The 25,508-nt window shown below is 39.6% G+C and overlaps 1 protein-coding gene across 2 annotated transcripts; it reads right to left on the bottom strand.

Annotated features, from left to right (window-relative positions):
- Positions 1–14,314: 14,314 nt before the first annotated feature.
- Positions 14,315–15,700, bottom strand: nkx2.4a (NK2 homeobox 4a). Of its 2 annotated transcripts, XM_076299972.1 has the most exons (3): positions 15,331–15,700; positions 14,533–14,985; positions 14,315–14,460 (listed from the first exon to the last, which is right to left on the bottom strand). In XM_076299972.1, exons 1-3 carry the CDS (start codon positions 15,698–15,700, stop codon positions 14,315–14,317), a joined length of 969 nt encoding a protein of 322 aa, XP_076156087.1. The 2 variants fall into 2 exon arrangements, with proteins under 2 accessions (XP_076156087.1, XP_076156086.1); XM_076299971.1 differs by having other exon boundaries at positions 14,315–14,985.
- Positions 15,701–25,508: the final 9,808 nt, after the last annotated feature.

Raw genomic sequence — 25,508 nt, 5'->3', positions numbered from 1 at the left:
GGCGCTTTAAAAACTAAGGGTTTACTATATTGCATACAAACAATTGTGTTATTAGACCTACACACTTCATGAATTGTAAAATAGTATGAAGCCCAGATTCTTATGACCTCTTATTTTACTGTATGTCCTCTCTCTCTCTCTCTCTCCTCTCTCTCTCTGGCTCATTCTTGAGTCTTATTAGTAGCCACACGGCAGCCTGGTGTGGGGTGATTCACTGCTGTGTGCATTCAGAGGGCTACTTTGACACCTTATGTTCAGTGATTGAAGGCAATCTCCAATGATGCACTGACTTTATTCACCATGTTGTTCCATAGAGGAAAACACGCATCTTTTTCTCCCCCTCTCTCCATCTCTCTTTCTTTCTCTCTCTTTCTCCCTCTCCCTCTCTCTCTCTCTTTCTATCTCTCTCTCACACACACACACAAAGGTTGTCACACATGTACAGATTTGCCACTCTGAGTCACCTCCTGAATGCACAACTATCTGGAGGCATAAAATAAAAATTAAAAACAGCATTTATTTCACCTGCAGAGGAGGGCAACTTAATACCTAGTACACACAACATTCATGCCACACAACCCATGTATCCATAATCAATGTAATTTCACTTAGACACGGTTCACAACCCTTCCATTAACTCTTTATTGTGTAAATGTCTCCTGTTTTGCCCTCATTACATAAGGGGATACAAATGTTTGTACACTGGGTGGGTGTTGAGCCCGTCCGGGCAGCAAGAAGCCACATTAGAGTGATCTCTGCTTGGATTAAATCTGTTGTTCGTGGAGATGTTAACAAAGGTGATAAAACAAGATTAGCTAAGACACACAGTGGTGGGGATTGGGGAGCTCTCTCTTATTAGTATGCACTGAGCTCCAGAGAGTAGAGTGGACTCAATTTTCCTCACAGGGGGGAAAGGGTTCAACCATTAGCATGAATGGGAAATGCTAATGCCCAGCTACAGACACCTGCTCTGGGTATCAGCGCCGTGGGCCTCTGAGGCACAAGGGGAGTGTGTTTTTAATCCTGTGGTATTAATGTAATATTTAGTCAGTTAGGCTGAGCAGCACAAACAGCAGTCTGGCTAAAGCGGAAGCCAGAGTCACAGTGATTGGATGAGGGCCACTGAATTATAATCAAAATCCTTATTTCAGACACCAAATGGGTCCATAGCATTAAGACAGTGTAAAAATACATAGAATAAATACATATAATATATAGGTACAATGTATACAAAAAGAAAAAAAGATAGCATTTAAAAACGGTAAGGGCTCTCTCGCCAGTGTTTTCTCAGCCTGGAAGAGAACCTCAGAGAGCTCTTAGCAAGGTTGACTAGACCTTCTATAATGCAGTTCTCTGACAAGTCCAAGTTATAAACAAGTTATGACAAGTCCAAGTTATAAGCAAGTTATACAAGTTATAAACTAAAATGGTTGTATGGTTTCTTTAACTAGCATACCTCCTCTCTCGGTCTCTCTCCCTCTCTCCCTGAGTTTACACAATGAGTTTACCTCTCTGCCGTTGGGACTATTTTGCTCTGTAAGAAGCAAGACAAGGGACAGTCTACATACACATATAAGTTACAATAGTTTTGTCACTTGAAACAATACAGCATGATGACTAAGTACCAGTACCGGGGCGTGCAGTGACCCTAACAGTGGCCTCCATGGGCGTATTCTGGGAGCTGTTGTGTCATCCTGGCTGTAATTGTCACCTTTGATTGGCAGTAATGAAGATGCCGGACGAGTGGGAAGGGGGTTGTTGGCCACTGGTGTCATTGTGCCATTTTCGTGGACTGCTTCTCTCCGCGAGGCTGTGCTTCTCACCGGCTGCCTGATTGTACGGTTAAGCCACGGCTGCCTCCACAAGCTCTCCCGTGTCATTAACCTCCACTCCAATGACTCTGCGATGGGTTTGAAAAGGGAGAAGAGACACTTGTCAAGGTGTGGGTAGAGGAGCACCTCTTCAGCAACAGCTCGGGTTGCTCCGCATCTTTGTGTTGTCCAATCGGCGACTAAGTGCACGCAAGTTTGGTGTCACCGCCGAATGCACACTGTTGTGGTTTGGACAGATATTGAGCGTTCTAAGCGTCATGTTTAATCGGCCACAGCTCATAGAGACAGGCCTTGGTATTTCACTCACATATGAGTGACCACTCTCTGATCGGTATGTAGACAGATGTGGAGGTGGAGTTCAGCTTGTTTGATGGTATAAAAGGTACACTGGTGTGTTATATTTGGTATTTTCAAATTCACTCTGTGTAAATTTGTTTTTGTTCTATTACAATGTATAACATGTAAACATTTTCTATAAACACGTCCATTTGCTAAGCATGAATCATGGGTTATTTACCACAGTACAGATTTGTATTTATTCGAGAGACCACACTAATATTAGGTAGAGTGAACCTGAAACACCACAAATGATATTACTTGGCTTTAAACTGGAGATGAAGTAACAAACAACACAAACTGTAACAAGGCCAAAAACAAGACTCTTTTTTTTTGTGTGGTGGAATCTAGATGGAGCTTTAGGCTGTGGCATAACTTTTGGATGGATTAACTGAATGTGTGGATTCACTCCATGAAGGTAAATGAGGTATACAGTCGACTATGAATGCCTCTGTGAATGCAAACATCTTTGCCCTTAAGAAATGCTTCATACATCTACAAGTAAAATAGTTTGGGCTATTCAGTCAACTGTTAAAAGCTTGCTTAGCTGTATATCTTTGTAAAGGAAGGCCATTCTCCATTTATTTGGTTACTGCTCTGGGAGCCATCCATTCTGTTCTGCGCATAATAGATGTATAATCCATTCCTATCCAGACATCTACTGTGTGTTGAGCTAAAATGGTATAGTGTCCATAGTGATTGGACATGTATTATGTGTGTGTGTATATATATATACATGTATATATATATATACTGTATGCTGCAAAATGTGCCCTATGACCTCTGTTACAATCCATTAGATCGGATCTCAGTGGGTAAGTCAATGAATATAATTGAAAAATTGTGCTTCCATTGAGATGGGTTTTGTATCCATACTATACCTCTAAGGCAGGGGTGTCAACCAGTGGTCCGCAGCCAACTTGTGGTCCGTGAGGACATTGCTGGTGGTCCCTGACCATGGATTCAGTAATGTAGTTGCAATGTGGGAATCAGTATTTTTATTCAGTGGTGGTCCTGAGGTTATGTAATTAGTCAGAATGGTGGTCCCTGGTTCACAATCAGTTGAAAACCCCTGCTCTAAGGCTTTTTACAGTTTTACATTTAATCACAACTCAGAAATGAATGGGAAATGACATGAGGGTGCCATTGGAATGTAAAACAACTGCACTGTCTTAATGTGTCAAAGATGTGACCAAGATTAATTCATGTGTCTGATTCATTATTTCATTATTATGACTTAACTATATCATTATTATGACTTAACAATATGACAATTTTCAAGGTTAAATAACTGAAGTAGGCTACATAACAAGAAATGAGCAAAAATGGATCTCAAAAATATATCAACACTATTTGGAAAATTAAGTCTGTTTAGGTACCACAGAACAAGTATCAGTCATATAAAGACTATGAAGATAGTGTTTTTGCATTATCTATTATTGTATGAATCCACAATGCTGTTTGAGTCTCGTCACAGTGCGTCCTCTCTGAATGTGTACACTTCTTGTGTAGGTCAGAGCGTAGGAAATAGGATTGAGCATTATAATGCAGCCAGAAGCTCCTCGAAGGGCAACGCGGTCAATCAAAGGCTACTTTTTGCTTGGTCGCTGTGTTGGGTGCTCCTGTCGGCAATTCTCTGATTTGACTTTGATGTGCCAATTTGTGGTTGATGAATAATTGTCTGGTTGCTGATAACTTGTGGGAGTCAAGTGCATTCTCGGGGTACTCAATGCAAATGGGATATTTGGATTCAGCGAATCACGACAGTGTCCTCCCGAATGTCCGCCTGCCGTTTCTGTGGATAAACTCACCAATTAGCTGCATTTGAAGAAGCCATTTTTGATTAGTGCAATCAGTAAACAGAAAGGCCTCTCCATGATTGTCCCCCTGATTAGATGAGTTGTCACTTGAGAAGTTGTTGGAGATTTTAATTTATGGCCTTATAGTCCTGAAAAGTACAACAATTACCTGATCCATTTTGCCTACTGAACACTCAGATTAGAATGCAATTGCATGGCAAAGTCTGTCCACCTAATGTCTTACCCCGTGGAGACTGTGAGAGGGATCTCTTCGTGGCAAATGGTAAATAAACACACAATGCTACTTGTCCATGAGCTCTGTGAAGAAATGGGATTCCCTGGCTTGTTCCGACAGAAGCACAGATTACTACTCTGAAGAACCCTTCTACAGCTACTACTGGCTATTTAGATTTAAAGAAAAGTATTGTAGCAAAGCCCAGAGAAACGCATCTCAATACTGAAAATCTCTGTGTAAAAGCAGCTGAACATGGACACATACAGTACACACATACGGAAAAGAGCAAAATTGTTTGTCAAACCATTAAGTTCATAGTTAAAAAGTGTTCAAAAGGGGTCCAACATGGATTCCTTTGTCTGAGGGGCCTCAGTAAAACTCATCTCAGCTTCAAATAATGCAAAAATTCAAAGGTAAGCCATCTTTCAGTGTGAGACTAGATACCCATTTTCAGCAGTCTTTCCTTACCCTATTTTTATGTCTGTTATTAAGGCCCATAAAATGGGCTTTTTGTCAGGCCCTTCTCTGAATGATCACTTCAGAGTAATTTGTGCAACCAAACTGAATCTTTTTTGTCCACTGCGCTTTATGAGTGAAACACCCATTAACGCTAAAATTGGATTTATTAGGGAAGAAGCAGGGGAAGTGAAAAAAGAAGAGTACTTTGAAAAGGCAGATATCACTGTCATTGTGCAAAGGTGAGATTTTTATAACCGTGTTAGTCTTCCAGGTCAGTTTGTTTCTAGTGGTTTACTTGCACACTTGATAGAGTCCCTTCTGTGTCAGGTCAGGTGTGTACGCCTAAATGATCACATAGCCTAGTCATTAAGGCTACGTTTGCACTGGCAGGTCTTTTAATGCACAGTTCTGATTTATTTACCTATATCTTTTTGACTGCCTGTTTGCATCTATCTTTCAAAGTGGCCCATATCAGATATCTGTGTTAACATGGTTCATTATTTTGATAATTTTGACACTTGAGACAATCCCACATGCGTACAAGAGGGTTTTCGTCACCGAAATGAAAGCAAACAAATAGATGGCACTGCAAATGCGCTTCAATGGTTAGTTGTTTACTTTAAATTCATAGCTTGAAGTTCACAAAATAAGATACCAGTTTTATTTTAAGGCTAAAAAGGAAGTAGAGAGTCCTATTGCAGCTTTTCCATCAATTTAACTGACGGTGTGAACGTCATAGAGACACTCAATATGGCTAACTACAATTAAAATGTTATCTATGTCCTGCAAAGTTGTCCCTGACCCAAACCTGTAGAATGGCTTAAGAGGAGACTTTATAGATCACCCTTGTCAGGCAGATAATCTCTGTGTGAGATTACGCCTGATTAGGGTGGTTTTAATAGGTTGTGTTTACTGGGAGCAGATTTGGTGGGGGTGAGATTCTGGGTGGTAATTTGTCATCAAGTTTGGTTATAGGCACGAGGTCTTAGGTAGTGCATCACAAACATGCCCCACCACCACCATCACCACCACCAACAGCAACCTCTAACAAAAGTGCCCACGAAGGGATTCTCATTGGACGCTGAACTTAAGGGGGGAGTGAATTAAAAGTGAGTTAATTTTCCCTTTCAGAGTGTCACTGCCCCCCACGGGGAGCAGTGAATGTGCTCTTTCCATGTGACCAGCTGCCTAAATCAGGGCAAGCAAACACTCAAGCAGCATGTTGTGGGCAATAGGTCTGCCATCTGTAACACAGCATTGTCCTGGGCTTTTCCAGGGCTAATTGTTTTCATGTGTGTAGTCCACCCAGAGGTTTATTTGCTGTCCTCTAGGGAACAGTGACAGTTGAAATGTAACGTAGTGCATGTCCAATAGCAAATACTACACTCCTAGTAGTCTCACATTCAGCCAGAGACATACAAAAATACAACAAACACGTTTTACGTTTAGAGCACAAAATATGGAATGATAGAGTGTCAATAAACACTAGAACTGTGTATCATCATGTGTCATTGCCTTATGAGAAGAACATTGCAGACACACTTCTTTAGCTAAATAAATCATGGGAAAATCTATGCATTGCTGACTGTGCTGCATGAATCCTGGTCTTCTCGCAGAGCAACACAAGGAGCAGGAGGCACAGTGGGGTTTAGGGTGTAATCTTGTTTGGCCTTTGGGGCACATGGACAGCAACCCATAGATTTGAAGCTACAGTCTGGAAGTTTATTAGGGAGAACAACAGGCGTCTAATTATAATGCCCTCTTATCAGTGCAGTGTCCATTGGTGAATAGTGGAGAGGAGGCAGCTTGCTGCAAGATGGTAATTGGAAAGAAAGTGGGTGGTCCCACTCTGCTCTTTGGCCCTCTGTGCTTCAAAAAAAAAATACGACTCTCCGGCACAATTTGGGCACGGTGATTTTCAAAATGTCAAATTCCTTGAAATGCCCCAGTTTGCAGTTTGGTCTTCGTTTCCTCACATCTAACTGGAAATATAAGACCACCTAACGTTTTCCCCAGAAACGGGATTGTGTGTGCTTGTGTGTGTGTTTGTGTATATCTGTGTGTGTGTGTGTGTGTGTGTGTGTGTGTGTGTGTGTGTGTGTGTTTGGGAGGGGGGTGTACTTGTGCATGTGTGTCCATACCTTTGTGTACTTTTTGTCACTTCCATTGATGGATAAATTGAATAGCTATAAAGACCAACATGCATGTGCAACATAAGGCTCCCTTCAAAAGCTGCCTCTTGAGGCGACCCAAACACAGGCCATCTCTCCAACTTCATTTGAAGCCATCTCCAACTATTCCACATAAACAAACAAACGCCAGGAACGGAGCTGGCTATCACCTTGGCAACAGCCGATTGGGAAGAAACTGTTTGCTAGTTAAAAAGTGCAGCTTTGTTAGCTGCGCTAACAGGGACCTGGAATACTTCACAGCCTCACAATGAAGGCCATTGAATGCTTATTTCATTTTTGGGGGTTGGGGGAGGGAGGTGGGTGGGCAGTAAGCAAGTCCTGCACTCTGGTCTCTTGAAAAAAAGTCATATTTCTTGGTGGTATTTGTGTAGAGTTATGGACTACATTTTCATCTACGCCTTTTGAGTGAGGGCCAGTGTTGTGTGATGAAAGAGAGAGAGAGAGAGAGAGGAAGAGAGAGAGAGAGAGAGAGAGAGAGAGAGAGAGAGAGAGAGAGAGAGAGAGAGAAAGAAAACTGTATGTCTCTTGACATGTATTTATCATTTTACATTGAACCCTCAGACTCTGTCATACTGAGCTATACATACTAATTAAAAGGTTGCCAAACTATTTGGCAGAGCTGCCATGCTTTTCACTAGGCAACTCTACACTTAATAGTCAAGTCAGGTCAACTTTATTTATATAGCGCAAAGTATTAAAAAAGTAATAGAATGATACTAATCAACCACCCAGTGAACAGCAGCACTCTATGAAGATTCTTGAAGTAGTCCCAAACTGTGCGCGCACACATATATTTCCTTTTAGGGCCAAAATGCCACAGGGCTCGATAGTCCCCCTCGTGTAGTATTAACACCCAAAATAGTCAGAGTTTCAGAGAAATCTGGTAGAGCTGTAACTCTCGAGCCGTTACACTCTGACTATGCCCAATCTGTCTGTTAGAATGACAGAACAACTACGTCACAGAATCCCCCTTTGCCCAACTAAGCACAGCAATAGTACAAGGAAACAATAGTACTCACCCCGAAGAGTGCTCTGTGAACTGAGTAATGAGGATCTTACCACAAACCGCACTCAGACATGTTACAAAGATTGCCTTTAACAGACAATCACAAAGCAGTACAAAATCACATTCAGGATGACGTGACACACGAAAAACGTAACCCATGGGTCAGAAAAGAAAGACTTTCTCAGATTCAAAAATCTGTAACTCAGTGATAATGATCCTAGTCAAACACCCAGTGAACAGCAGCAATCTATGGAGATTCTTGAAGTAGTCTCGAACTGTGCGCGCACACATATGTTTCCTTTCAGGGCCAAAATGCCTAAACACAGGGCTCGATAGACCCCCTCCTAGAGTATTAACACCCAAATAGTTAACACAGAGTTTCAGAGAAACCCGGTAGAGCTGCAACTCTCAAGCCGTAAAGAACGAGCTGTTACACTCTGACTATGCCTGATCTGTCTATTCTGATAGAATGATAGGGCAACTGCTTCACAGAATCCCCCTTTGCCCAACTAAGGACAGCAATAGTACTACAAGGAACAACAGTACTCACCCGAAGATTGCACTGTGAACTGGGCAATGAACATTTGATCAGTTAGCAGAAAGCATCTGAGAAAAGCTTGGTCTTAAGTCTAGATTTGAAACTAGCTATAGTTGGGGCAACTTTGATCTCATCTGAAAGTTTGTTCCAGAGCTGCATAGCAACTAAACGCTGCTTCACCATGTTTAGTTCTAACAGTAGGTTTTACTAACAAGTATTTCTCCTGAGACCTGAGAAGTCTGGAAGGTGTGTACTGCTGAAGCATTTCTGCTAGGTAATTTGGTCCCGTTCCATTTAGTGATTTATAAACAAGCAGAAGCGCTTTAAAGTCAATTCTTGATAGACTTTTGTAGTTACGCATATGGGACCCCAAAGAAGTAATAGTGCACACATATTAGCTTAGAGGACAAAGACTTGTTTGCCAGAATATGGTAGGGTTTTGGTGGGGTTAAGGACGTATGAATAATCTCTAAATGCTTGTCCTTCACTGTACTTTTTGTTAGTGTGTTACAAATACAAGACTCTCCCCACATAAAATGACTTAAAATTTCACGTGTGTTTATGTGTACAATCACTACAATGTGTTCTGTTTCACACTGTTTGACTACTACTACACTTTCACTATCCATAGTTCATATGATTTACATCAAGGGTAATTCAAACGCTAAACCACTACTTTGTGATTACTGATATTTACATTGTGTATCAATCCAAATTCATGCCTCTATGTATTATTTTAATCTCTAGGTATCAGGATTTCTCTCTTGTAAAACCCTCTGGACAAACCCTCGATTCCACATGGAGTGCCTAAATCAGTATGAGATTTTTGGACAGGCTAAACAAATTTCTCTTGAGGGGTGTTTGCGGAACTTAATGAGGCATAACTAATGGTGTGGTCTGCCAATCCGTTGCCCGTGCTGGTGCTAGGGCATTGGGACAGGCCTGCCATTGATTCTTGCTTCAAACCTCTTGAAGAACTAATCAGTTTCTTTGGTTTGCTGTTTCAGGCCTGGCAAAGCCTTTTGTGAGACTGTGTCACCCCAGGTCAGTAGTTATTAGTGGTGACTGAAAACAGTTTCTTTAACTACTTATGAGCAGCCTGAATAAGATGCATAGGAAACTTGGAGGAGGGATTACCGACTGGCTGGTGTGACAGAGGGAGACACTGGGCAGAATGTGACATGGTTTAGTAATAGGGGATGCAGAGCTCATTCTGTCTTTTACCATCTCTCTCTCTCTCTCTCTCCTTTCCTCTCCTGTCTTTGCAAGCCTTCAGTTTTCATTGCTTTAGAAATAAAGCATAATTCACTTCAATTCTAGTCAATTCTGTTTGTCTTTTTAACACTGGTACGGAAAATACAAAATGTTATGTAGATATTAACGTTCATCTATTCAAACTCATGAGCATCCACAAACAGTTGTGTATCCATCGTTTTTCATATATGTCTCGCTCTCTCTCTCTCTCCATATATATATATGTATGTGCGTGTGGTTGTCCACTGTATCCTCAGAACCAAAGACAACAATAGAATGCACTGTCATTTATTTAATTTTATGGAAATGTATTAAAATGAGAATTGCTTTCCGAGTCCTCTGACCTGCTTGAATGTTTTCCATTCTCTCAGAGGATGATTATTTGTAAGCTGTTTTTCCTGTTTAAAATAACCAGAATTAGGAAAGTTTTTGCTTTCTGTGGTGCAATCTCCTTTGATCCCAAAAGATAAGGGGACAGTGGGGGAAAAATGCATTGCATGTACAAAACTACCTCATTCAAACCATCCCATATGGTAAATGTATCGGTAGAAATCCTCCACAGTGGCCAGATGAGTTAAGAGTATTATTGTAATTAAAATCTGTTCTTGCCAATTCAAAGCATTTTTGTCAGTCCTCTGAAAAGCTGCCCTTCTCACCCAGTCATTTCACATGGGAGAGAAAAGAGCCATCTTTGCCAGAATTTAACAGAAAGGAGAAAAAGAGGGAGTGGTTGGGGAATTCACATGGCACTTTTTGAATTCTTGTGCTCTTGCCCAATGAAAATGAACATATCCACATCAAGCTGTGGGGTGCAATTGAGCCAACAAGACAAATACACATGTCTGTAATAGGTCCAGTCTCATGCAGAATGGCTTTATATAAAGCTAATAAGATGCCTTAACCCACCATTTCAATTGTGTTGTGATAACAATAAATGTAATATGTATGATTATTTGGTTCTATTGTTATGTTTAAATATGATAGTATACATAATCCAACATTTTCATCATACTTTCACATGCAAATAAGTGTACCTTTGTAGGAAAACATGTTTTATATTTTTGTAAATGGTTCATCTGCATTGCATTTTGGTTCCCACATAAACTGTATGACCAGCGTCAGTCAGTCTACACCAATTAGCACTCCCCGGGTTGCTAGGTCACCATGGTCAATTGAAAGACACATCAATAGAACTTGAAAAGGTTTTTCTGCGATCAGACCTTCTGACATATTAAGTAGAATAATACAAGGGGGAGGGGCCTTGCTCAGGCAAGACTCAGCCTGGATTCAAATCACCCAGCAGTAGGAACTCATTTCTATACTAAAATAACTGGGAACAATAGACAAATACGGAGTGTCTCTTTGAAAATGGAAACAATGTTCTTTTTGAATCTGTACATGTTTTATCTGAAACTAAATGGATTGCGCATAATTTGAATTTCAGATACCAGAATTACGAGTTTCTATTAAGCAAAATATAATCAATTTTTAAGGCCAAAATAGTGTACTGTTACCATGAGTTGATAGTTTTGGCTTGAAAACAGCCATTAGGTGAAACACAATCTGACAGGAGCCGAGAAAACAAAACAGAAATACCACATGTATGTGTTTGTGTATTTACAAAAAAATAGCAGACTGTGAAAACAAAGATGTAACATATCATAATACTTCACACAATGCTTATTAAATAACTAAACAGAAATTGTGTCAAACATGTGTGAATTCACCACAGTTGCAAAATATCAGTTGGTTAAATTCATTTCATTACACTGGCCAAAACCAGATGTTGCTACATTAGGTATGAAATAAGTCTTTGACAGCATATACACACATGGATAATACATTCTTCACTTTGATGAGTAAAAAAGGTCGCACATAATCAATTTTTAAGTTATATTCTGGTCTGGATTATAACTGGGCATTTTTAAGTAACAACTGGCTCTGATGCTAGCCAAGTTCTCCATGTAGAGCTAGAAGTTTAATACTGTTTGGAAATATCTGTACATTAACATAACTTTTTTGTATGGAGACAGGGGAAAATATTTTGTCGCCACAGTTCAAGTATGATTTGAAATAAAATGTAACTATAGGATAGGACACCGCCATCAAGGTGCTACACCAAGTAGCTCCTTCAGCTTAAGCCAGGGGGAGAGAGCTTGTTTCAGTACACTGAACAACACCACACAAAAAGATGGGGCCAGGGAAAGCTAATGATCTGTTATTTAAGCACAGGTACCGCTTGCAGCACCATGTTATTCTGGTGCAATCTGGCAACACATTCATCTCCACAACAGTGTTGCCATGTTGTATCATATAATCAGGTGGCCCTAGGTTAACGCATGGTTTCAAAGGTGCTGGCTCCAAAAACGTGGACATGACTGCCATCAGATGCAGGCCATTTTATAATGACCAACTGACCTTTTACAAGTGCAGCCAGACAACATTTTCAATCTATGTGTTCTCTTTGTGGAAAAAGAGGCTGTCGAGCCCTGTAATGACTTCAGTCCAGACTGGAGTTCCACTGGACTTCACAAAGATCAAAGTTTGCATGCCAGATGCAATCAATGTATGGCAGATTTAATTTCCAAATAAATTAAGAGGTTCATTTTTCTATGGCACATAATTTAGCATTCCACTGAACCTTAAGTATTACATCAATAATTCTAGTCAACAGCAAGAGTAACTATCCCCCATATATGCCATACCACATTTGCTGTAATGATTTCAAGGGCTGGTAATGGAGCTATACAGCTCTCATATTACAGACTAAAGTATCAAATGGAGTCTCAGTTGTGGACAAGGTTGAAATGGGAAATGTTCTCTTGGTTAAATCTTACTTTCCCCATCAGCCATTGCTGTTCAACATATAATTCACTTAAACAATTCATTCAACGCAATTGCTTGTTTCAAGGTTTCTTTATAACAAGTAGTTGTATAGGGTAATGCATCATTGATGATGACACTGAGGGTCTCACTTGCTGTTTTCTCTACAAACATTTTAACACTTGTCCGCAAGACCAAATCACTGAATAATTTGCAAACCAGGAAAAGTTGTGGCTGAATGCAGTGCAGAATGCCACATTTAACACTTAGGCCTAAAGCATGATTTCAAATAAGTGAGGATTTGTTGGATTAGGTGCCATGAAAATATTTTTATCCACAACCAACAATCACATTTTATGTGGTAAGGTAATGTTCAGAACTGATATAGGGTTTTTGGTGAGTTGTCCTTCAAAGACAGATATTTAGGCTACTAAAAACAAAAACAAAAAATCAAATATGTCTATGCAGCACTGAAGTTGGCAATGTAATTGTGTATAGCCTTAACGTGGTCATACAAATAAAAAATACAGATATTCTTTGTTGCATATAACCTTGAAATCAATGTTGCGCGTGAAATAGTCTACCCATTACCGTAATGATAAATTGCATAAAATTATGTAAACGTCATGACTGTATCCTGACTTGGTTCATTTGACTTTAACAGTTAAAAGTAATTCCGTTGCAAAAAGAGCACACATTTGAAGCTGTCATAGTTCATTGGATTTAATATTTGACCAGTGTTGAATGATACGGATATTTTATTCAATATTTACCTTTGCCGCGTTTTAGTTCATACATTCTGTATAATGTCCATAACAAAAAAAAGACTAACCGGAGAAATGTTAGTTCTGGATATTTGTATGCTTTGTCTGGGTGTACAGCAAACAATTCGCAAAAAACAAAATAATAGGGCACCCAAAACACTCACATTATTAATTTACTGTAAATTGGAATAACCAACAACTAAAACACTGTTTGGTTGGCTTCCAAAATGTTTTTTTTTTAAACAAAAACAAAGGTTTCTCTGTATTTCCATGTTATTTATATATCCCGCAATTGGGTAGGCTACATTTCAGTAGCCTATAATTCTCTCTCACTGAAATTACTAGCACTGGGTAAACCTCATTCAACCTTGCTTTCCAATTCAATTTATTAACGATCACATCTTAATAAACCTACTTCAAATAGATCTTCACACAAATTAAGTCCCCGGGATATCTTGCACTTCAAGTGATTTATTGTAACGTTCAATTGGTTTGAAACATATACAGCAGCCATCAGGTATTTGTTGGTTGTTTGAATTGGTTGATTTGTTTATCTTAACTTACAAAATGGAGAATAAAACAAAATTATTCAAAACAATTATATTACAGGTAAAAGCAGTGTTAGCCAAATATACAATTCCTACTTTAACTTCTATTTGAATACATTAGTTTACAATAACCATTACATCGATGATTAGGCGTCTGGCGCGAGGGTCACGCCGCGTGATACATTATCAAAACTTCATACCTGATCTCTTAATCAGCTATCTTCCCGTAAGGAGTAACATTGCTGAGTAAGGAGCAGCATTCGCATTCAACAACATTCTACGTTAGCATTAAAGGGAAGTCCAAAATCGGTTCACAAGTTCAGAAACACCTTGCCTCTCCAGTGTCAAGTAAAGGTCAAAAATTGTCTTACTTAAAAATGCCCCCATACAAGTGAATAATGTCCGTTTTCACGCGTTGGGTATACATTGTCCTCACCAGATAGTTCAGCCTGATATGTTTCATCTGCTTTTGGCCTTTTCCAGCTTAATGTTTTCAGTAGATATATTTAGGAAATATTATGATCAGTACTACCACGTTCTGCCATAGAGCAAATTTGAACTGACCATGTTATTTGTATAATCTACAGCGGAAGTGTCCATCTGAGCCATGCTGTTCATCTGGCTGTGAAGAGAGGGAGGGCTTGGTGACATTTCCTCCAGGTCTTGCGCTTGAACTAAAGCATTGACCTGTTGGTTTTGGTGCTGGTTCATAGCGTTACTAGATGCGACAAGCACGACTCCCGAGCTGTTCTGTTGTTGCTGCTGCTGTTGTTGGTTCGGCGTCGGTGTGTTTGAGCCATTCTGACAGGGTTTACCATCCTTTACGAGCACTGGAACAGCCACTCGCCGGGGGGACTGCTGCTGTTGGCAAAGGTTGTTATCTTGTTGGAGCTGCTGCGCAGCTTTGTCCTTGGCCTGTCGTTTCATTTTATACCTGTGATTCTGGAACCATATTTTGACTTGGGTCGGTGTGAGGTGAATCATGCTGGCCAGGTGTTCCCTCTCCGGGGCTGACAGGTATTTCTGTTGTTTAAACCTCCTCTCCAGTTCATATACCTGTGCCTGCGAAAAGAGCACCCGTCGTTTACGCCGGGGCGCAGCATGGAGAGTTGGCATAGATTTGGATCCGTCGGTCATGCCCGTCAGCGTCCCCATCCCGGTCATGTTCATACCTGTGGAAGGTCCCATGAATCTAGAAACTTAAAAATATACATACACATATGCGTCCATTCAATGAGCAGAATGCCCTTAACTCAATACCAAAGGGACATACATGTACACAACTTTATGTGAGTCAATTGTATAGCCTAATGCTAACTTGAATGCCTATGATACAGCATATAGCAACAGGAATATTAAAATAAAAATCACTTTCAGACCAGCTACTTTGAAAAAACAATGGGCGTAAAATTATTATCTAAAAACATCATTCGTTGTCAAATCTAATTTCATTGAACAAACATTTGTGTAAGGCGTGTGTTTAATCTAAAGACATGTCGAATAAATAGTAAGTAAATAGTAAAATAATTCAAAGGATAACTTACTTGTTGAGTATCTTGGGTCTGGATTTGCACCATACCACCCTGTTGCTGCAGCGCTATTTCGCATGGTTTCTTGGTAGGACGGGAGGTCTCCCATGTTCCCAATGCTCCCATTGCAATAGCCTCCCATTGCACTGTGCGAAAATTGGGATACACTGTGTGGCATGTGGTAGGTCGTTGCCACAGTGGCATTGTGGCCCATAGAGTGCTGCTGCATGCCAGTCTGTGACACCTGAGGTTGTCGGTAAGCTCCCAGCGGAGAGGCGAGGTTCCCTGTACTATCCATGCCACTAAACTTCTTGTAGGTCTCCTCAATTGGGCTCAAAATATCTGTCACTGAAAAAGGCGTTGTATGCTTTGGGCTCAACGACATGGTTCAGTAAGCGCACAGGTAGATTTTGGTGGAGCAGATCAACAGTGTTGTATCAGCTCTCTTCTTGTGGATGTCTACGTAAGAGAGTGCTTGTAGTACGCCTGAGATCCGATTGATCGCCTTCGAGAAGGAGGCGAGCCCAGGACGCTCTTATCTCAGGGTTTATTGTAGCCAAGCGCCAGGTTTACGACAAACATTGGGGGCGGAGCAACGTTCTAAACGGGCGAACAATGGTCATTGACATTTTAGCAAAATAAATTACAGAAATATGTCTTTCGTTTTAAGATAAAGATGTAATGAACTAATTATTTAAATTTTGTATTTTCTGATCGATTACTGTACTGCGTTTGACTTTACTGTATGATATATAGCGTGATATTTTAGCCCATGTAAATTTTGTTTGACAGAATTGCTGAGTGAGGGCTTTTCAAGCGAGGAAGCGGTGCCGTTGCTGTCAACAGGGAATTCCATAGTTTCTCCGAAGTTGGAGAGCACTTTGACTAGACATAAGCGCCACTGCTATCTTCAGAAGCACAATGAAGGTCCCCCTCTATTGTATGACCTAATCTATGGGTCTTGAACATCATTTCTCCACCAGAGAGGGATTTCTAGTGTGGCCCAAAGAAAAAATAAATGATGACACTAATATCGATTTTAGTGGCTGATTATTTTAGTAGACTACATTTAACGTCCTTCCGATCTGAGTCAAAATAAGTTAATTGAAAATATTTTTTGAAATGATTGTCTATATTGACTTTTTAGTTTATAGCCTTAATGCAAGCTATTGGTGAATTTTTACGCATTTTACGCAAATGGTATGGTCCAAGATGGATCTATGTCAAGCTATGGTATCACTCAGGCCTACATTATTTTAAATAAAGCAAATAAAACGCATTATTAGTAATATACAATGTATAATCAGTTCCAGTATATTCATAGGTTGTCAGCTGTAGGCTATTACTAGGTTTAGGCCTTCGCAGCATGTCTGAAGATTATGTATTGCCTTTCCATGGCCAGTTTTTCGATAGTTATTATCCCCTGTGTGTGTGTGTGTGTGTGTGTGTGTTTTGTCGACATATAGTGCACACTAGACATTTGATGTTTCAGAAGTTTATAGGTTTATAGAAGTTTATAGGTTTTGTGCGATTCCCACACTGACCTCATGTTTCTCTGAGGCAGATTTAACATCTCTCTCTCTCTCTCTCTCTCTCTCTCTCTCTCTCTTTCACACAGAGAGGGGGGGGGCAGGTGCAAAACAGGAGCTATCATATGTAGGCTATCTCGTTATGGTTATAGTGAGGTTATGGTTGTGGTAGCCCTTTATATGTAAAGCTATACTGACACCCAATATAACCTATATGTCATGAAGAAAATACTCTTCTCACTAAACCTAACTATTGCGTCAGTGAATGCAAATTGTGATAAGGGACATGTTTAAACTATATGAAGTTCGGACAAGGTCTCAATGTTTCAATTTGTACTAGTTAACAGAATACATTTCTAAGTTTGACTAGAATTCATTAAGTTAGTATTAGGAATTGCATTCCTTTATCTCAAAACAGTAAGTAAAATAATATTCTTACCGAGCAGAAAATAACTGAACAAAGACGCTTGGTGTCACTTCTTAGTCACTTGTCAGGACCCAATGTCAATCTTAAACAGCACTAGGCTATTCTTCATTTTATGCCAATATCACACTGCTTGTGTGTAAATAAACTTAACAAATATTTACGCACTCGTTTCATAGGCGCCCTTCAGTTACGTTGTGTGGACGCGCATTCCACTAGGCCTACTTTATTAAACATGAGTGGGCGTTTTGTCTTGTTTTTGAAGTACAGCTACACAACTCAAAAGCCATGCCCTTTCAAACTGTTGTGGAAAAATCATAAAGAACCTCCAGGGTAACTTTCCTTCTATTCGACTTTGCTGTCTGTAACCTGTGGGTGGCCTCTGAAAGTACATTTGTTGGCTAGGCTACTGCTTAACACCTCGTCAATAATGAAAATCGAAATCATCCTATTACATCTGTATGCATGTCAAAGTAAAGTGTTGTAACATAGGCCTAAACATGCGCGATTTTTAATTTGCGTTTAGTTTGCCTTGGTTGTGGCCACTAAAAAGTGTTCGTTAAGGCCCATGCTTCGTGTCCATTAGGTAAATGAGCCTAGACACTCAACCTTGCAGAATATTAAGCCAGGGAGCATGACCAAGGGCTCACCAACCTCGTCTCTCAGAAAACACTGGAACGCAGGGATGGTTGACCGCTCACGTTAGCTCGGTATTAGAATAGAACAGCACTTTCCTTAATGTCAGGTGAAAGCGCATAGGCCTTTGTCAATGTTTAGACTGGATTGTTTAGATGGCTTAAAACGTCAAAATAAACACATGCTCGCCGGCCTTTCTACAAAGACTGGGATTTGATGACGTCGCGTTTCTTCGGTAAAGTAGCAAACCCACATGGCACCTCTACATTATTACTCTTTCTATGTTTCATTTTTAATTAATTTGAAGTCATGCGAACTTGAGAAAATAAGGTGGCACGGATAGCGCGCGCATGTGCTCAAGCGCCTTTGTAATGAAAATGGTTTGATATACTCACACCTTTATTTCTTTTCAGGTTGAATAGTTTACGTCAAAGGTATAGTCTACATAGGTTTGGATTTTTTTATTCTCAGTGACATAACAAATTGTATGTAACAAGTATATTGTATTGTATCAGACAGTAGTTGTTTTCATATAATTGTTTGTGTTAAACATATTTCTTAATAATCCATTTTTTTCGAAGGCCTACTAAGAGCTCAGTCCTTTTGTGACTGACATTTTTCAAAGATCGCAAAAAATGCAATATGTAGTTAATATCTTTGATGGAATCATACACAGGAGACATTCAACAAAAAAAGAAAATAAATAACCATCTGCTTATTATAAACAGGCCACGACCGTGATCATTAGCCCAATTAAAAAACTGCTTCATACTCCTTAATGTTATGAAATTATTTTAGGACTATCGTACTGAAGGTTACGTGCTTAGTTACGCTTTTGCCTTAAAGATATCTTTGACCATCACTTAAAAACAGTCATAAATAGTTGAGATATGTGTGCACAATTGTAATACAATAGGCCAGCACGCTAAGTAATGCAGCTTAATGTGAAGGCAGCACGAGCAAATTAGTCGGTAGCTATTACACATCTGGCCTTATGATTTCACAAAATGAAAATATATTTTTTAAAAATCTGTTCCGAGGGGATCTAGGAGTGACATATCCTGAGATTATGCTGTTTATTTGTGGCGTAGCCTCGTCTGCTGTTGTTACACAATCAGTCTTCTTTTCTTATCTCCTTATAGGCTTATACAGAGAATATGATGCTTGGTATATTTCAAAATTCAAATACTATTTTCCCTCTTAGGGTGCTCTACAGCGCATATGAGACTCAAGCGTGCGGACATTAGAGTGCTTGTTGCACTTGGGTATACGGGTTCAATAGCCAGTAGGATGAGAGGAGAGGTCAGTGAAGGGCTGAAGCGCTTGGAGTAAGAGCTGAGGTCCTGACCCAACTGTCTGAAATATCCAATGGGACTAAACAAGTGAGTGTGAATAAGACACGATAACATTGGGAAATGCCATATATATTTTTTTTCATGCGCGTATGCAGCGACGTAGATTTGCTTTATTTCTATGTAGTCTAGATTGGAGCAATGTTGACAACCAATCTTAAGCAAAGGCCAAATCTCTCCATGCCTGAGCATAGATTAAGTGTTTCAAAATGGCGAGCAAATATCTTGTAACCCATTTGATCATGGGCGCCTCCTCTTAATTCTCCTTGTTAGACAAAGACAGGGGCTAATGTGGTTCTTTGGCTTCAAGGCTGGCCCTCTAGATCACCGTGATGGGTAAGCAGCGCGTAAGGCGTTAATGGAGGACCCCGTTTCAAAGGTGTGCAGAATATGTCAGGTAAACCTCATGTGATGTAGAACTGAACTCAATCTGCATTGAGTGTTCAATTCTTAACTCAAGTTAATTAAAATGGTTTACATTAATTAAAAGCCTTCTATAAGAACTGTTGCCAAAGAGCGATATGAAACACTAGTAGTCCATCTGGGACTGAAGTCCCTGCATGTTCCGGCAAAGTCTTGTAAAGATCAATAATTATCCTAAGGTTAAAAAGAGAATGTAGTCTACTTCATGTAGGAACATAGAGCTGCCTGACCATTAGCCACATGGAAACGCGTCTAACACATAGGTTGAGCCTAAGTCTCTATAAAGGCCTTATCTACATAATTTAGTAAAAGTAAATATGAGCGCTCAGCATTTCTGACGATTTCCCGCACATATTTCCATTTCAGAAGAGGAACAATAAAGAGAACAATTCCACAGCTGAATGTGTAAACTAGTCCACGGTATTCATTTGACCTTGTTTGTTAAATGTAGGCCTACAAAAAAACTCGAATAGTCACGACATTTAGAAACGACAGAAATGTATTGGCCACAATGTATCACAATTACAATTGTCTTTTAAGAAATAAATTGCTGAGGGATCATCATGACCTAAATTGAAATAGTAGTTTAATAGCCTAATTAGACAATTTGGTTTAAATAGCTTTATCAAATATGTTTTTGGAATGCTTACCCTACCACATTACTGCAATTTTACAAAAACGTCAAGACTGAAGGTAGGCCCACAGAGAGGTTAGACGCGTGTACAGTGTTGTCTTCAACAATATATATCATAATTAATACTTACAAAATGAAAAACTGTTCATTGCTATATTCCGGATAGTGTGCAGGAGGATGCAAAACTTCTCTCTGCAAGGATTTTCGGCTGGTTTGAACGAAAATTAGGCAGGTGCTTGTCTGTCCTTCGCAGGGGCCAAGCTACTTAAGCACTGTATACCTGCTTGTGAGGAGGTGAAAGGTCTCTTAGAGAGGACCAAGTATCTACGAGGCCTCTCGAAGACTTTATTCTTTCGTGCAAGTTTTCATTCAGCCACAATTAATTTTGCTCGCTGGACGTAATGACGCTAATAGCCTCCTAAAAACACAAGTAACACACGAAGATAGGCTATAGCCTTCCAGGACACCTCATAAAGTTAATGTTAATGGTGAATTTCATGAATGCATTTGACGTTTACGTCGATCGGACTCTTGGAACTATGCATCTGAAGACTTGGATATCTATCTCAACCCTTGTCTGCTAGATGGCATATTTTACTTGAAATTAAGCATATCTTTATACAATAGATATGTGTAGAACAGGAATCCTTCAGACATGTTTGACTTACTGGACTGGAATTAATTTTCTCTAGGAGAAAAAGAAAGGAGCACGACAAAGGCTGTCTTTTGCCATTCTTTGGCATTGCCACATTTTTCTTAGTACTTCAACTAAATTAACTCGGGTAAGTCTTTGAAAGGTCGCATTGGAATGTCGCGCTCAGTGAAGATGGGGTTTTGTTTTCCGCAACAGATTACGCAAAGAATATCGAAACACACCACAAACCTGATTGAATTTGAAATTACATCTAATTCGCATATCTGCATCCGTGACTGTTATGCTTCGTTGTTCAGGTAAGTCGTACTATAGGCTAGCTCTATTTTGTATATCTATATGACGTTAAGTGAGAATGGCTGCCCGTGACCGAGAGCTATTACCTAATAAATTGAAACACTGTAGCTCTATAGCCTACAGGTATAGGGAGTTTGGAAACATTTCTAGCATTGATTTAAAGTTTGTCAGTATAGTCCCTTTATTTATGTTTAAACTGTCACGTTTTTTGAAATCAGAAGTGAGGGATTTGAAATCAGGAGGGGGTACACACAAAAACACACACAGTGAGTGGGAGAGAGAGAGAGAAATGCAATTAACCCATCTTAGATGTGCAGCGCACAAAAACGCATTCCACAACTGCTGAATGAGGAAAAACTGAATATGAGATGTGATGTGATTTACTTTATGACAACCTCAATAATTTACACAGTACTCCCTTTTCATGTTTTTTTGACCTATTAAGTTAATTCAGTCAGATTTAGCTTGTAATGCCAGTGATATATGTCATGGGGTCTTTGTGGTATACGCCTGTTTCTAAATCATGTTGACCAATGCAGTGTAGTCAGCTGCTGGCTTGAAGCATCTAGTTTTTGGTAAATCATAATTCATTTCGTGAACTGGACATTATTGTGTTATCGTCAACAACTTAACTACTCAGCAAATAAACAAACATTTGTAGATCCGACAGAATGTTATTTATCAAGGGTAGGAGATCAAGCAGTGCACAAATAATAAGGTTTATTGAGAATGTGTGTGTGGATGGTTGTGTGTGGAAGACACACAAGTGTTTTCCGTTTGTGTGACAGCTTACAAAACTGCCTTGTTGGAGGCATGTTGCATACTGTCTGTATAACAAAGACAGGACGAGGTGGATTGTGTGCAATAAAAAGTTTTTGCATTACTATATGTTTACCAAGGTTAGCACTGTGCGTGTGTGTTGTATCTGAAGGTATTTTAAAATATTGTAATATGAGAATTGGTTGTGACATACTGTTTGCATTGAAAGCAATGCTTGATAATGTGTAAATTATTAAGTAGCAGTATTGATATAAAAATACTACTAGTCTTAAATATTTGAGTGGCCAACAATACTTTAATTTAACAAAATCATTACATATGTTCGCAAATTAATTTTTGATGGTGCTTCAGATTAATCAAGAATGTGATTACCAGAAAAGAACAGAGATGAGAATTTGAAAATGTATGTGTATTGTATGGAAATCAAATTGTATTCCTGAATTTTCAAGATGCACTGTGAATATGAATGATATTAAAACTGAAGTAAATGGCAGTAGACTTGGCATGGACAAATATTGCATGCATATATGGGTGTTATCTTTTCATATGTTGTATTTTCATGCTTGTGTGATGTTTAAAAAAAGAAAATGTGTATACATTTGTAAAATGTTTGATTGTGAAAACATCAATAAAGTTGTCTTACATTAACACAAAGAAATTATAATTTTTCCAGTATCAATGCTTGTCAAAAAATACTCAAAATATTCCTATTCAGTTCAATTTAGGCCAAATTGATAACTGTTCAAAGTCAGTTATGAGAGACATTGCTAATAATGTTAGCCAAAGTGTGAAGGAGCATGCTATTAATGGGTAACCATAAAGTCACCTTATCTTCTAATAAAAGGCAGAACAGCTAACATAGTGAGTTGTCTGATACAAGAGAGCATGTGGTTGCAGAATCCTTAAGCTGCCTCATGAATAAACCTCCGCTGTATGAATACCAATAAATTATAACAATTGGTCAAATTAATATTAAAGGAATACTGTTGTAGGGAGTGGGCGGTCATGCCAACTTGCCTCGAACCCTGGCACACAGGGCATGGAACTTGATGCTTGACTGCAATGTCAAAGAGCTCATCAGTATGGCAGTCTGAACTCATACTCAACTCTTCTGACATCCATGTGCTTTGTGCAGGCAGGTGTCCCTCACACATCCCCCCACTATGATTCTCCCATCCCAGGGTGCCCCACACACTCCTTCATCCATCTCTGGGGTCACTCACAAAGGGGTTCACCTAACCTGAGAGTCCCTCTTGTGACTTGTACCATGGGCACACTTTGAAGGCCCACCTCTGACACATATGAAGGGAGAAAGCGAAAGCAATCACCCTTCTACTTTCACCTGTGTAATATGATAGCTCTGCTTGATAACTTGCTTTTTCTATAACACAAAACCTCATATTAATTACTGTCTAGTATGCACAGGTTGTGAAAAATCTGCGTAAATAAAAAAAAAGTCTAAAGTCTAAAGTTCAGTTAACTGAACATGACCCCTGAGAAGAACTTCTAAAGCTCTGTTTTTGGACACAATAGCCTTATATTAACACCACATTCATCAGATACACTAGCAAAGTTCTGTTGTTTTGTTGCACTACCAGAAATTTAGTAGTCAATACCTAATAACAGTGTAGTTCTTGATTCCCACAACCATCATAAATAAACAAACAAACAAACAAACAAACAAACAAACAAACAATTAAATTAAGAAATAAAAATCCAATGTTTTTATGCCTAGATTCTCAATAAATGTGACTTTAGTACGAACATGTAAGAAGTCACAAGATTTCTCACATTTAATTGCTGTCATTTTACCTTAAGCTTACAATGATTGGCAGATCTGATAATACTACTGCCTTTGCATGGTACAGCATCAAGACATCATAATAACCTTCATAACAGTACAGGAAATACACATAATGACATTAAAGGAATTATCCGGAGTAAAATGCACTTTAGATCAATTTACCGATGATTGGGAGTACATACGTTGAGTTGACATCAAAATCGTGTCATTCGGATGTGTTTTGAGAAAGTTTGATTTTACCGTTTTTAGTCAAAACTCGTTAGCCTGGAAGTGACCAGGGCATGTCATTTTGCCGCTACAAAACGCTATTTTTATACCTCTTCTACAGTTCCAAACAACATTACACTTACGTGGTAGTGAGTAGAGGGTCCCTAAAGCCAAACCGAAGTATCCCGAGGTCTTTATGTGGTCTGATAGAGTCCAGAATGAATTTCATCAAGCCAGTACCTTTCCGGAAATGTTGCTGCTGCAGCTGGCATCTTTAGGGGAAAGTCCGTAGGAGTCGATTGCATCACGTCGTTGCACGACATCACGTCACGTGACATTTAAAAATTCCAACCTGTTAGTAAGCTAGGGTTTGCTGTTGCATACCACTAAAATTCAATTTCGAAAGAAATACTGGACTATGTTTTTTTGTTTTTTTTTAAACGGCGACGAAATTGTGAATTTCCAGAGCGTGTTACTCCACATTCGGCAATCGACTCCTACGGACTTTCGCCTAAAGATGCCAGCTGCAGCAGCAACATTTCCGGAAAGGTACTGGCTTGATGAAATTCATTCTTGACTCTCTATCCGACCACATAAAGACCTCGGGATACTTCGGTTTGGCTTTAGGGACCCTCTACTCACTACCACGTAAGTGTAATGTTGTTTGGAACTGTAGAAGAAGTATAAAAATAGCGTTTTGTAGCGGCGAAATGACATGCCCTGGTCACTTCCAGGCTAACGAGTTTTGACTAAAAATGGTATAATCGAACTTTCTCAAAACACATCCGAATGACATGATTTTGATGTCAACTCAACGTATGTACTCCCAATCATCCGTAAATTGATCTAAAGTGCATTTTACTCCGGATAATTCCTTTAACACAAAGGGTGAGGTGCTTGCATCCCTTCAAGGCTGATATCATTTAGTTTGGCTCATCTCAGCCTAAAATGTCAGGTCAGCAGTCCGAGAATTTGGGTGAGGAAATTTATGAAGGGCGATCAGTATTTTCCCATCTACAGTAAGGTTAGTCTTAAAGGTGACATAGAATGGATATAGGGCTCTATCTTGCACACCAGCGCAATTGACTTTGTATACTCGTGCTTTTGTCTTTCCTATTTTGCAGTCAGCGCCTATTGGAATTTTCCCTCCACAGGTACATGTGGCCCATGGTGGGGGCGTTTCAGCGAAAACAGAGCGCGGGTTCCGGCGCAAACGGTCCCTGTTGATATTTTGCAGTTTCAGAAAACAATTCCGCCACAGACCAGGAACCTCCTGGTCTAAAGTCAGTGGCACAAATTCAGATGCTATTTTAAGGGTGCATGCATGGCTACAGGCCTGCAGAAATTAATGCACACCGATCTACAGACACCCTGTGCACAGATGGAAACATTCAAAGTCTTGATAATATTTGTCCGTTTCCCGGTTTTGTTCGTGCATTGGTCAACTAAAAATTT

The sequence above is a fragment of the Alosa pseudoharengus genome, unplaced genomic scaffold (assembly GCF_046254945.1).
Source record: "Alosa pseudoharengus isolate Yale_2024_CS ecotype anadromous, Long Island Sound unplaced genomic scaffold, YU_APseudo_1.1 YU_APseudo_1.1_scf_22, whole genome shotgun sequence".
Taxonomy (NCBI): domain Eukaryota; kingdom Metazoa; phylum Chordata; class Actinopteri; order Clupeiformes; family Clupeidae; genus Alosa; species Alosa pseudoharengus.
The sequence above is the reverse complement of the archived record's forward strand: the minus strand, read 5'-3'. Positions and strand labels throughout refer to the sequence as shown.